The following is a 13237-nucleotide window of genomic DNA, read 5'->3' as shown; positions in this document are numbered from 1 at the left end:
AGTTTATCTATGATTGACTTTGGCTTGTTCCCACAATGGATTGTCACTGACTTTAGAAATAACTTTGCAGGCTTATCAGTCATGGATACCTTAACGCTTCTTAAGTCTTCTCTTCTTTCATAGACCTCTATCTGGTATGAATCTAAGATTTTTTGCACCTCTTAGTGAAACTACTCATAGGTTTCAATAGAGTGACCTATTGTCCCACTATAATATTTACAACTAGTGCCGACTACATATACTCCATGATAACTATGTGGACTCACTAGTTGTATCATGTTAGCTTTTCACAAAATATCAAACAGCTGACTAGGAGGTGTCTTAATCTCTACCACTTCTTTCTTCAAATGGCGCTCCTGTTCTTCACTCAGGGCATTCACATTATGATTAGGCAAATGATTGCCATTGACATTCGATGCAGTCACCCCTTCTGTATCAAAGCAAATCATTCCATTCCTGATTAATCGTTGCATTTTGTGTTTTAGGACAGTGCAATTTTCGATGGAATGACCAGCAATCCCATAATGGTAGTCACAATGGGCTATGGGATCGTACCATTTGGGGTAAGGTGGCTTAAGGGGTTCTAGCTTGTTAGGATAATCAAATGATCGTTGTAAAGTTCCCTATATAGTTCTGTATAAGTGTAGACATCAATTTTTATCCCCAAAAAAAAATAAAAAAAATAATATTACAAAATACGAAATACAAAAAAAAATACCAAAAATAATACAAAATACAAAACAAAAAATACCAAAAAAAAAACAAAAGACAAAAAAAATTAAGGATGGCAGTGGTGCCGTCCCCAGCGCCACTGCTACCAGACCCTACCCTCCACCCCTCTAATTACTCCTTCCGTTGACAAATACCAGATAAGACAGAAATGAATAAAAGAGGCACAGGACTCGTGTTTACATCCCGTGATCGAGCCCCATGCCTTTCCCTCCAAACGCATATGGTTGAAGCTCTATAAATAAAGCTCCTAGTGAAGCAAAAAAAAACAGAGAAGAAAGAGAGGGAGATTCTGTCAAAAACAAAAAAAAAACTACAAAAAAAAAAAGAAACTACAGTCCTCCCTTTGGGGAGAAACCCAGCGTCGAAGCTACCTGCAAAAGCAAGAAAACAGATCAGTCTTGCTTCAACAAAACAAATAAAAAAAATTGAAAATAGAAACTTTGAGCCCCGATCTACGCTGATCGAGGCTGTTTTCGACAAAAAAGAGGTCAGATGTTAGAAGAGCGCGTTGAAGAGCACTTCTGGAAGTATTTTGGCATTTTTCGATCACCAACGACCACCATCGGCGGTGACCCAGGCGGCGGTCGGAGCAGTGGCCCGACGATCGAACGGTGGACAGCCAGACTTCTCCCCCAGCTCTCTCTCCCTCTTTTTCTTTTTTTTTTTCTGAAACAAAAACCAAATAAACCAAAAAAAAAATCTTCAGCTATATATAGTAAAGCAAAAACTCAAAACGACGTCGTTTAGGGAAAGACCCAAAACGATACCGTTTTAACCAAAGAGGATCCACGCGTGGACCCGGATCCGACCCGAGATCCATACAAACTGACCCGTCAACCCGCGTCATCCAACCTTGAACCGGTCCAGTGAACCGATTTGAGCCGGTCCGAACTACTGGACCGCCCGAACCACCTATCGAATCGCAGAACCGGTCAGACCAGTCCAGACCAGCACTAACCGGACTGTTGATCTGTCCGGTTCAGGTAAAAAAATTTTTTTTTTTAAATTTTCTAATTTTGTTTATATTATTATTTTTGTTATTTTAAGTATATTTTTATATTTATGCATGATAAATTTCTAAATTTGTTAGAAGAAATGTTTAATTGTTTTAATAATAATAAAATTGAAAACAAATAATAGTTAAAAATATATTAAAAATGTTCAAAAAATATTTATTATTATTATTATTATTTTTCCTGCCTAGATGTTGAAGGGAATAAAAAATATTTTTCTAAAAGATAATTTCGCCTAGATGTTGGGGAATTATTATGAATAAATTTTCATAAAAAAACACATAATAAATTTTTAATTAGTTTTGAAAAATTATAAAAAATTGAACTTACTCCGAAAGTCCGCCTAGATGATGGGGATTTTTAGAGATGTGCGCGTTTTACTTAAATCTTAAACACTAATTTTTAATTTTCAAAATCCTAAGTTTTTAAAACCCCCTAAAAATCCAAAATCCCCTAAAATTCAAAACCTCTTAAAATCCAAAGTCCTAAAAATCCTAAAGACACGTGTGAAAATTCTATTTGAAGCAATTTGTTCTCGAATGCCGCCTAGATGATGGGGTATTTAGGAAATTTTACTTCGTTAAGTCTTTTCACATGATTTCTTAATTTGCATCAACAATAAGATTAATAAATAAAAAGTATAATAGTAAATTGGGAGCTTAAATATAAACAGTCGCAACTAAGCTCTGCCTAGATGTTGGAGAGTTAAGGTTGTCATATTATACTTAAGAATCCAACTTTTAAATTACATTTCATTTTACATAACATTCATTGACATACACACATTAGTATGTTATTATTAGTATTTATTTGTACTATTATGTCTTTAATTTTTATTTGTACTACTTTTAAAAAAATTATGATATTATAAAATAAAATAAAAATAACATTCCGAAAGAAATAATTCTTGGTACTCTGCCTAGACGTTGGAGAGTCACTAACAATTATTTTCTACAAAGATTGTTATTTTATTTTATGGATTATTGTGTTAAATCTTAAGTAAAAAGAGTTATTTTAAATTTGGCCTAGATGTTGGACAATTTTAAGATAATTCTTTAACTTAAAGATTTTCTCAATATTTCTAAATAAATATTTTAGCAAAATTTTATTCAAGTGAAGGGAATTAGTGTTAAATTTCAAATTAAAATCATTTTTATCCAACACTGAAAATAATGCGTAATTAAATGGTACCAATTTATGGGCGTTGTGGGGGTGCTAATCCTTCCCATGCGTAACCGACTCCTGGACCCAACCTGATTTTTCATAGATCGAAATTATCTTTTTGATAAACTTTAAATCCGTTTTATAGTTTTATTAAAAAGATAAACTTTTGGGTGGCCAATCACACCTTAACAAAGATTGGTGACGACTCCATTCTATTTACTTCGATTTTAAAACACCATTTACGTCTGGCGGTCTCAAAACTGTTACGACAGCTTGGCGACTCCACTGGGGACGAAATTCGAGAGTCAAGCCAAAACTTTTAATTATGCGTTATTAAGAATTGTTGGATTTAATTGGTTTTATTTGACATTTCTTTTAATTTCCTTCACCTTGATTTTTCAAAAAAAAAAAAAATTTGTTAATAAATAAAACAAATTGTATGTTAGTTATTAATTTATTTTGATTTTGTGGTTATGATTTATTCATGTTATTTTAATTAATACATTATTGTGCACACATTTTGCATATTCATGCATGAGCTCTAGACCCGAGCTCTATCCCTTTTAGGAGGAAGTGAAGTAGCTATGCTCTCGTGAGGTGATAACCTCCGCATTTGCTAGCAAAACATTTCCACTCAGATTGAACCCGTTCCGTTAGCAACCTATAATGGGTAAGGATTGGAGAGCCTTACTAGTCTATAATGGACAATGATGTGAGGAATAGTCTGGGAACCTTTAGACGCGTAAAGCTTAACATGACATATAATGAGCCGTAAGGTTCAACTTTAGGATAGAGTTATATTGTCCCTTTTACGAGAAAATTACCTAAATTAGGACACTATGTATATTCTGTTATGACGTATGTTTGTTCATTCATTTACTCATTTTTGTTTATTTGTTTTATTTATATTATTGATTTGTTTAATTCTTTTATTGTCTTCAATTTTGTTGCATGCATCATATAGGTACCATATTTCTAGAAGGTATTATTTTGGACCCCCATCTTTAGCAAGAAAAACTTTCAAAAAACCTAAAGGATGTCATCCATGTGTAAGAGCTACATAGAGGTCAAGAGCCATTCAAAAGGTACTCAGAGAAAAAAAAGAGATTGCTTAGTAGATGGTCACATATCAATGCTACCACAGTCAATGCATATGGATCTCAGTCAGAATAATATATCAGAATTGGAAGCCATTTGGAAATAGTTGAGAACAGAGAGAAAAAAATCTTTTTCTAAGAAATACGGGGATGTGGCACTGCTTATGTCAGTAAAGGTTGATGAACAGTTGATGAGAGCCGCAATACAGTTCTGGGATCCATCTTATCGATGCTTTGTATTCAACCAAGAAGACTTGGCCCCCACGATCGAAGAATATTCTTTTTTACTCCGGATAGAGTCTACCAATCAAGATAAAATCTATTGGAAAGAGCATAAGACTATTGGATATAGAAAGAAGTTAGCCAAGATCATACAAGTGGAGGTTGAAGAGATAGACAAGCACAAGAAAGAAAAGAATGGGGTTGAGACCATTCCATCAGCTTTTCTACTCGAATACATAAGAAAGTATATTGATACTGATCAGGGATTGGATGTGTTTGCTTTGGCCATCTATGGATTGATGATATTCCCTAAGGTTTTAGGACATATAAAAACATCAGTGGTGGATTTCTTTGAGTAATTAGATAAAGGTATAAACCCTTCACCAATTATTTTGGCAGAGACTATTAAATCACTTAATTTTTGTAGAAGAAAAAGTGAAGGATGATTTATGGGGTGTGCTCATCTACTTTTTGTTTGGCTCAGAAGTCATTTTTGGGGAAAAGAAAAGACATCATTTCGGCCATTCTCCGTTTATTTCAGTCCTATCAAGGAGTTTATTGCTAAAGAATGGAGGAAAGATTGGACAAAAGGTCAATGCTTGGCATTCTTTCTAAAGCTCACTAGCGATGATGTAACATGGAAGGCACCATGGATGCTTCCGATGGCCATCTTATATAGTTGTGGATATAAGTCATGGGTACCTTTGTTAGGAATATGGGGGGCAATGAGTTACGCGCCCCTTATGGTTCAAAGACAATATGACTCACGGTAATTTATCCCTATGACTCATGGACTCAATTCACTCGAGTTCGATTATGGGACACCCGGTTACGTGAAAAAGATTTGTGAAATCATCAAAGCATAGAAGCAAGTCAACCAAATGAGTCCAGCTAGATTTGCAGATAATGTTACAGAAGGCTACCTTACCTGGAAGATAAAAAGGGTTAACGAAAATAAGCCTCTACCAGTCGATGTTTCAGAGAAGTTGTCAGCTCCTATTTCAGTTCCAATATTATCAACTTTTGAGATCACTCAACGGGAGTTTGAGATTGAAAAGAAAAGGTTAGAGAAAGAAAAGATGGCTATGATGGATCAGGTCAACCAATTAAGATATGATTTGATGATGAAAGATGATGCAGTATAAAAGTTGACTAAAGAATGAAAAGTATTGAAAGAAGATCTACAAAATATGCATCAAGAAAATAAGAAATTGAGATTGGATAGTAGACCTTTGAAGGGATCTAAGAAAGATGTGGAGGAACTACGAGATATGGTGGAATATTGAAAGAACAGAGCTTGAAAAAACAAAGAAATAATCTCCACACTCACCAAAGAACAGCATGAATGGAAAAAAAAACTTTCAAGAGCTTCTGAAAAGGTAGCAAGGCATCAAAGAGAAAGTGAAAAGCTAAAAGCTGAACTAAAGAGGGAACAAAGCAAGAACTTCGATTTACAAAGTGAGAAAAAAGCCTTAGAGCATGAATTAATGAGCTTGAAACTTCAATTGACAAGTAATCAGAGTCACATAGACAAGATTTTGACTGAGTGGCAAGATAGAGAAGATCATTGGGCTCGCACTTGCAATATGAAGGTAGATGCTCGAGAGATGTGGAGAGTAAAAAGTTTAAGGAGGCAGCAATACATTGAACATCTGACTACTCAAATCTACAAGGCTATTCGAAAAGCAAGCAACATGGTTGAAAAGGCAAAAGCACTGAAATGGGAGATTGTACCAACCCAAGGTTACAGTCAAAGATTATTGCACTTTTTGTATGAAGCTAGGGAGCAATATGCTCAAGTAAAATATTTTTATGGCTTTAATGCAAGAATGATCGGATAATGTATAAAGACTCCCATGGTTAATAAAAGTTTCTTTTTGTTTCGATCGATCTAAGACAGTACCCTAATTTGCATTTCATTCATTTCATGCATTCATTTTCATGCTAACAATAATATCAATGACATTATATCATGCGATCTAATTCATGGTTAATAAACTAAGGTTCAAGGATAGCAAAGCCAAAGAACCAAAATTCATCAATTTTGCATAGATATAATACTCGTTCTCAAACTCAAGCCATGGAAGAAGAGAATACCGCTATATTTGAAAGGGTCAAAAGGGCACAGAAAGAAATACGAGAAAGAGTGATGGAAATACAGCAAAGCATCGAAGCACAAATGACTGAATTAAGACAACTGTTGCTTGGTTCAATGAAAGGAAAAGGAGTCACTGGCGCGTCAAGGACAAGAGATGAGGTTAATATAGAAGAGCCATTATACCCTCTGGGATTCACTCCGCCTCAGGTTCAGGCTCAAGTTCCTCAGGGTATACACATACAACCACCAAGTGCACAATCTCACCCCTATGTTAATCATTCTACAAATCAACGATCGACCCATTCCAATCGATCCCATCATGGTACCAAATCTTGACGAACCTGTTGAACAAAAGAAGTCTCACGAAATGTCAGAACCTGTTATAAATTCAAAAATTCAAGATAAGTATGACCAACTCGAAGAGAGGCTCAAAACGGTTGAAGGTAATGACATTTATGGGGTTATTGACGCTAATGAGCTCAGCCTAGTGCCTGACTTGGTTATCTCACCCAAATTTAAGACCCCAAATTTTGAGAAATATGATGGGACAAAATGTCCTTCTGCTCATATTATCATATTTTGTAGAAAGATGACAGGTCATTCCCATAACGATAAACTATTGATACACTATTTCCAAGATAGTTTGATTGGTTCAGCAGCTAAATGGTATGTGCAGTTAAATCAAAGCAAAATCAATTCATGAAAAGACTTGGCCAAAGTTTTTCTTGCCCAGTATAAGCACGTCTTGGATACAGCCCCTGATAGGCTGTCATTGTAAAATATGAAAAAAAAATCGATGGAAACCTTCAAGGAATACGCACATCGATGGAGGGATGCAGCGGCCCAGGTTCAACCACCACTGACAAAAAAGAAGATAACCGTGCTATTCGTCAATACATTGAAGGCCTCGTATTATGATAGATTGGTAGGGAATGCCACGAAAAACTTTTCTGACATGGTAATCTTAGGAGAGACGATAGAGAACACTATCAAAAGTGGTAAAATTGAAAGGTCTGAAAAGAAGACAGTAACTTTAAAGAAGAAAGAGCAGGAGACACATGCTGTCACTCACAGAAATCCTCCACACCATCTTTTTGTCCCGTATAATCCATATCCCCCTTACTACCCTGCCACAAACCAAGTTTCTCAACAACCATACCATTATTGAGCACCCTAACAACCGCTACCCAGACCAAGTTTTAGCCCTTAATCATCCAATTACACCTTTACACCTCTAGTTCGACCGTTTACCCAATCGACCCACCCAAACAGCAATCAAAGAAACTCACAAAATAATAATAATCGGGAAAGACCTCATTTTGACCCAATTCCTATGTCTTACACCGATTTATACCCTCAGTTAATGAGAGGCCACCTTGCCGCTCCTACTTATACAAAACCGTTGAGACCACCTTACCCAAGTTGGTATGACCCTAACGCCAAGTGCGATTATAATTACGGAGTTACAGGACACTCTACTGAAAATTACACGACATTTAAACACAAGGTGCAAGGTTTGATAAATGACGAGCTTTTATCTTTTGATACTAATTCAAGCCGAATGTCAGTGGAAACCCTTTGCCTGATCACACCGAAGGGAAAATCAATATGGTGGGTAAGGAAAAATGTGAAAAGATCAGAAGATGCACAGATGAAGTGAGGACCCCTTGTGAAAGGGTATATGACTGTTTGTATGAGACGGGCATGATTTAACTACTATTTTCGGATGACAATGGCAATCATGAAGACCCAGACCATTTTTATAAATATCATGGGAGAACAATTGGACATTCGATCCAAAATTATGAGGTCTTTAAGCAAACATTACAGAGCTTGATGGATAAGGCCATCATTGAATTCTACGATGAATATGATGAAAATAGTGTGAATACAATGGGTGACGAGCGTCCTAGCAAGTCTTTTATCCCTAAACCCCTCACTGTTTACTATGATGAAAAATCAGAGCCCCTAATTGAGAAAACTATCTTCTCTCCCAGGACACCAATGACCATTCATGTCCTTAGTCCATTCTCTTATCAGACCAACAAAGTAGTCCCATGGCGATATGATTATGATGTAGTGATACGAGGGCCTAATATGACCTCGAATAATCCAAGCACGGAGAATACCATCAACATAACGGGAGTAGGAAAAATGACCCGAAGTGATCGAATTTACACTCTTAAAATGTCAGAAAGGGTCAGGAAAGGGAAAGGCAAGATAAGAGAAGAAGACACAAGGGAAAGCCAAGATTTTCAATCGGTGGTAAGCTCCAAAGTCCAAATTAACAAACCGGTGTCAGAAAAAGAAGCTTGTGAATTTCTAAAGATCATCAAACACAGTGAGTACAGTGTGGTTGACTAGCTGAATAAATTACCAGCTCGTATTTTCTTACTGTCGCTACTACTAAACTTGAGCCATATAGGAATGCTTTGTTGAAAGTGCTTAACCAAGCTTATGTCGAGCACAACATTTCTGTTGAGAAGGTTGATCATATGATTGGAAATATTATAGCTCCAAATTTTATCACCTTCAATGATGATGAAATACCTCCGGAGGGACGTGGTAGTGTTAAGGCCTTACATGTTACTATCAAGTGTAAGTCTCACACTATGGCCAAAGTACTGATTGATAATGGATCATCTATCAATGTTATGCCTCTGACGACATTATCAAAGCTTCCAGTGGATCCCTCTCACATACAAAATAGCCATATGATTGTAAGAGCATTTGATAGGGCATGAAGAGAGGTAATTGGCGACATAGAGATTCCATTATAGATTGATCCTTGTACCTTCAATGTTATATTTCAAGTAATGGACATAACTCCAGCATATAGTTGTCTACTTGGAAGACCTTGGATTTACACGACCGGAGCTATACCTTCATCACTACATCAGAAGGTAAAATTTATCATAGAAGGAAAACAAGTCTGTGTGGATGGTGAGGAGGACTTGTTGGTAACAAAGACCTTAACAACTCCCTACGTTGAGACAGCAGAAGAAGCAATTAAATATTTTTTCAGAGCTTTTGAAGTAGCAAACGCTACTTACGTAAAAGAAGGGTTAAGGATATCGATCCCTCAATTATCAAAAGTTACGAACATGATGATCAAGCAGACTGCTGGTAAGGGTTGGCGAGTCGAGCAAGGCTTAGGGAAAGCTCTACAAGGAATTGCAAGAGCACCATGCCAGATTGAAAATAAAGAAAGATGGGGGTTAGGCTACAAGCCTTCAGTTACTGATAAGAAGAATGTAATGTTGGAAAAGAAAGAAAAGAGAATGGCGCGCCTCAAAGGATAAAATTCGATTGATGGGAAAATGGTGTTCCCTTATTTATACGAAACTTTTCTTTCAATCGGGCATATCCATCCTGGGTCGACAGGAGTTGAACAAGGAGGACTGGTAATGGGATTAGAGAAAGCTTTCTCACGACTTCAAATGGAAGCAGATCAAGATGAAGAGATCTTTTTTCCTTTTTAGGAGACTCAAAGAATGGTGTATCGTTTTTGTTATCCTTGAACCTTTAAACTAAAAAATTCCAATTGCTTCTGCCCAAGAGCATGTGGAGGTTAAGTGTATGGGCTTATTTTCATTGTCTTAATAAAATGATGAATGCAATGCATTCCACTTATACCCTGTTCTCTATTTTTCATTATTTTTTTCCATTCTTTTTGCCCTTGCCAAGATCAATATATATCTTTTTGTGATTATACCCATTTTCAGGTTTTCTAATAATGAACATTATGGATGACCATGGCAATAACACCGGGTTTGATTTTGAAAATTTGACTCACATTAGCGATCTTGATAACGATGTTGATTCAGAAGACTATGATTTACCTCATGATTTGTTGAAATGGATGAAACAAGAAAAAAAATTATAGAACCTCACCAGAAATCAACTGACCCATTAAATTTGGAATATGGTGATAATAAGAAAGAAGTCAGGATCAGTACTTCACTATCACCAATTGAGAAGCAAAAGTTGGTGAATCTGCTGCAAGAGTACATTGATGTATTTGCATGGTCTTAGCAGAATATGTCGGGACTTAGCACAAAGGTAGTTGAGCATAGGCTACCTTTAAAACCAGAATGTCGACCAGTACAACAGAGGTTGAGACGCATGAAGCCAGAAATGTTACTGAAGATAAAAGAAAAAGTAAAAAAGCCATTTGACACTGGTTTCTTAGAAATAGTCGAATACCCTGAATGGGTAGCCAATATAGTCCCAGTTCTTAAGAAAGATGGAAAAGTTAGAATGTGTGTGGACTATCGAGATTTAAATAGGGCTAGCCCGAAGGATAATTTTCCATTGCCACATATTAATACCCTTGTGGATAACACTGCTAAGCACTCCACTTTTTCATTCATGGATGGTTTCTCTGGCTATAATCAGATCAAAATGGCTTGGTTCGTGAAGATATGGAAAAAACTACATTTGTGACAATGTGGGGCACGTTTTGGTATAAAGTTATGCTTTTTGGGCTAAAGAATGCTGGTGCCACATATCAAAGAGCAATGGTCACTCTCTTTCATGATATGATGCATAAGGAGATAGAGGTATATGTTGATGACATGATAGCTAAGTCTTAGGAAGAGAAAGATCATGTTGTTAATTTCAAAAAGCTCTTTGAAAGATTACGAAGATACCAGCTCAAGCTGAATCCAGCCAAATGCACCTTTGGTGTTAAATTTGGAAAATTGTTAGGGTTTATAGTCAGTGAAAGAGGTATAGAAGTAGACCCTAACAAAATTTGAGCCATTCAAGAATTATCAGCACCATGAACGCAAAGGGAGGTGAGAGGTTTTTTAGGACGATTGAATTATATTTCTCGCTTCATATCCCAACTTACCTTGAAATGTGATCCAATCTTCAGGTTACTTCGTAAAAATAATCCTGGTGAATGGGATGAAGAATGCCAAAATGCATTTAAAAAGATTAAAGAGTATTTGATAAGCCCACCGGTGTTGGTTCTACCAGTTGCAGGAAGACCATTGATTTTATATCTAACGGTTCAAGAAAAATCGATGGGATGTGTATTGGGACAAAGAGATGAAACTGGTAAGAAAGAGCATGCTATATACTATTTGAGTAAAAAGTTTACAGAGTACGAGACCAAGTACCCCCCAAATAGAGAAAATATGTTGTGCCCTAGCTTGGACTACTCGTAGACTCAGACAATACATGCTCTACCAAATAACGTGACTAATATCAAAATTGGATCCTCTCAAGTACATTTTTGAAAAACCATCTTTATCAGGCAAGCTAGCAAGATGGCAAGTCATGCTATCAAAATATGATATTGTGTACGTGACACAAAAATCCATAAAAGGGAGTGTAATTGCTGATTTTCTTACTGATCGAACTACAGAAGATTATGAACCTATGAAGTTTGACTTTTTAGATGAAGATTTGATGGCAATCTTACAAAATGAAGATAAAGAGCCTATAAGAGAGGTATGGAAAATATTTTTCGACAGGACATCCAATATAATGGGGCATGGCATTGGAGCAGTGTTAATATCCCCAGAAGGAAATTATTACCCATGTACTGCAAGGTTAGATTTCAATTGCACAAATAATGTCACTGAATATGAGGCATGTGTCATGGGGTTATAGATGGCCATTGAAAAGAAAATTGAAACACTAGAAGTATATGAAGATTCTGCCTTGGTAATTTATCAACTAAAAGGTGAATGGGAGACCAGGGACTCGAAACTAATGTTATACCAAAAGCACATAGCTGGCTTGAGGAAACATTTTCAAAAGATTCAATTTCAACATGTTCTTCGAGAAGAAAACTAGATTGCTGATGCTTTGGCCACTTTGGCAGTGATGTTTAAGTTAAATAATGGTATGGGAATCCAGCCCATTAGAGTACAAATGAAAGTTTTACCAGCTCACTGTTCAGATGTGGAAGAAAAGGTAGATCGACAGGTATGGTACTATGACATTGTACAGTATATCAAGTGTCAAAACTACCCAGAGCATGCTTCAAAAAATGATAAGAGGATCATTAGAAGATTAGCAGCAGGTTTTGTGCTTGATGGAGAAATCCTATATAAAAAGAGTCGAGATCAAATTTTGCTAAGGTGCGTTGATGTAGTGGAAGTAAGAATGATAATTGAAGAAGTACACGAAGAGATTTGTGAAACACATGCTAATGGGCATATGATGGCCAAACAAATCATGAGAGCTGGTTACTACTGGTCTACAATGGAAAATGATTGCATCAGTTATGCTAGAAAGTGCCACAAATGTCAAATTTATGCAGATAAAATTCATCCCCCTCTAGTCCCATTGCACGTCTTGGCACCACCATGGCCTTTCTCCATGTGGGGAATGGATGTGATCGGACCCATAACCCCTCAAGCTTCAAATGGGCATCGATTTATCTTTATGGTAATCGATTATTTCACAAAATGGGTGGAAACAGCTTCGTATGCTAGTATTACGCGATCAGTAGTGTGTAGATTTATAAAAAGAGAGATAATATGTCGATATGGTCTCCCGAAAAGGATTATCTCAGATAATGCTAACAATTTAAACAATAAAATGATGAAAGAATTATGTGCACAATTCAAGATCAAGCATCATCATTCAGCACCATATCGCCCAAAAATGAATGGTGCAGTGGAAGCTGCGAATAAGAACATCAAGAGAATATTGGGGAAAATGACTGACACATATAAGGATTGGCATAAAAAGTTACTTTTTGCCTTGCTTGCCTATAGAACATCAATTCGAACCTCCACAAAGGCCACCCCATTTTCACTAGTATATGGGATGGAAGCTGTACTACCAATTGAAGTGGAAATTTCTTCTCTGAGGGTGTTGATGGAGGCAAAATTAGATGAGGTAGAATGGGTTCAAGATCGTTTTGAGCATCTTATTGAAGAGAAAAGGCT

At 36.5% G+C, this 13237-nt stretch overlaps 1 protein-coding gene across 1 annotated transcript; it reads left to right on the top strand.

The window, feature by feature from the left end:
• Positions 1-4170: 4170 nt before the first annotated feature.
• LOC149514032 (uncharacterized) lies at positions 4171-5001 on the top strand. Its single transcript, XM_089745741.1, has 2 exons — positions 4171-4583; positions 4713-5001. The coding sequence occupies exons 1-2, from the start codon at positions 4171-4173 to the stop codon at positions 4999-5001; spliced, it is 702 nt and encodes a 233-aa protein (XP_089601867.1).
• The last annotated feature ends 8236 nt before the right edge of the window (positions 5002-13237 follow it).

Source organism: Durio zibethinus, chromosome 17 (assembly GCF_047325235.1).
Source record: "Durio zibethinus cultivar Kanyao isolate XHJ-2024 chromosome 17, ASM4732523v1, whole genome shotgun sequence".
Classification (NCBI taxonomy): Eukaryota; Viridiplantae; Streptophyta; class Magnoliopsida; order Malvales; family Malvaceae; genus Durio; species Durio zibethinus.
The sequence above is the reverse complement of the archived record's forward strand: the minus strand, read 5'-3'. Positions and strand labels throughout refer to the sequence as shown.

Bases quoted from the DNA above. Each gene is read 5' to 3' on its own strand.
- LOC149514032 (XM_089745741.1), top strand. From the start codon at position 4,171: ATGTCAGTAAAGGTTGATGAACAGTTGATGAGAGCCGCAATACAGTTC. The intron at 4,584-4,712 runs GTAATTAGATAA...TGTTTGGCTCAG, and splicing joins TCAGTGGTGGATTTCTTTGA to AAGTCATTTTTGGGGAAAAG.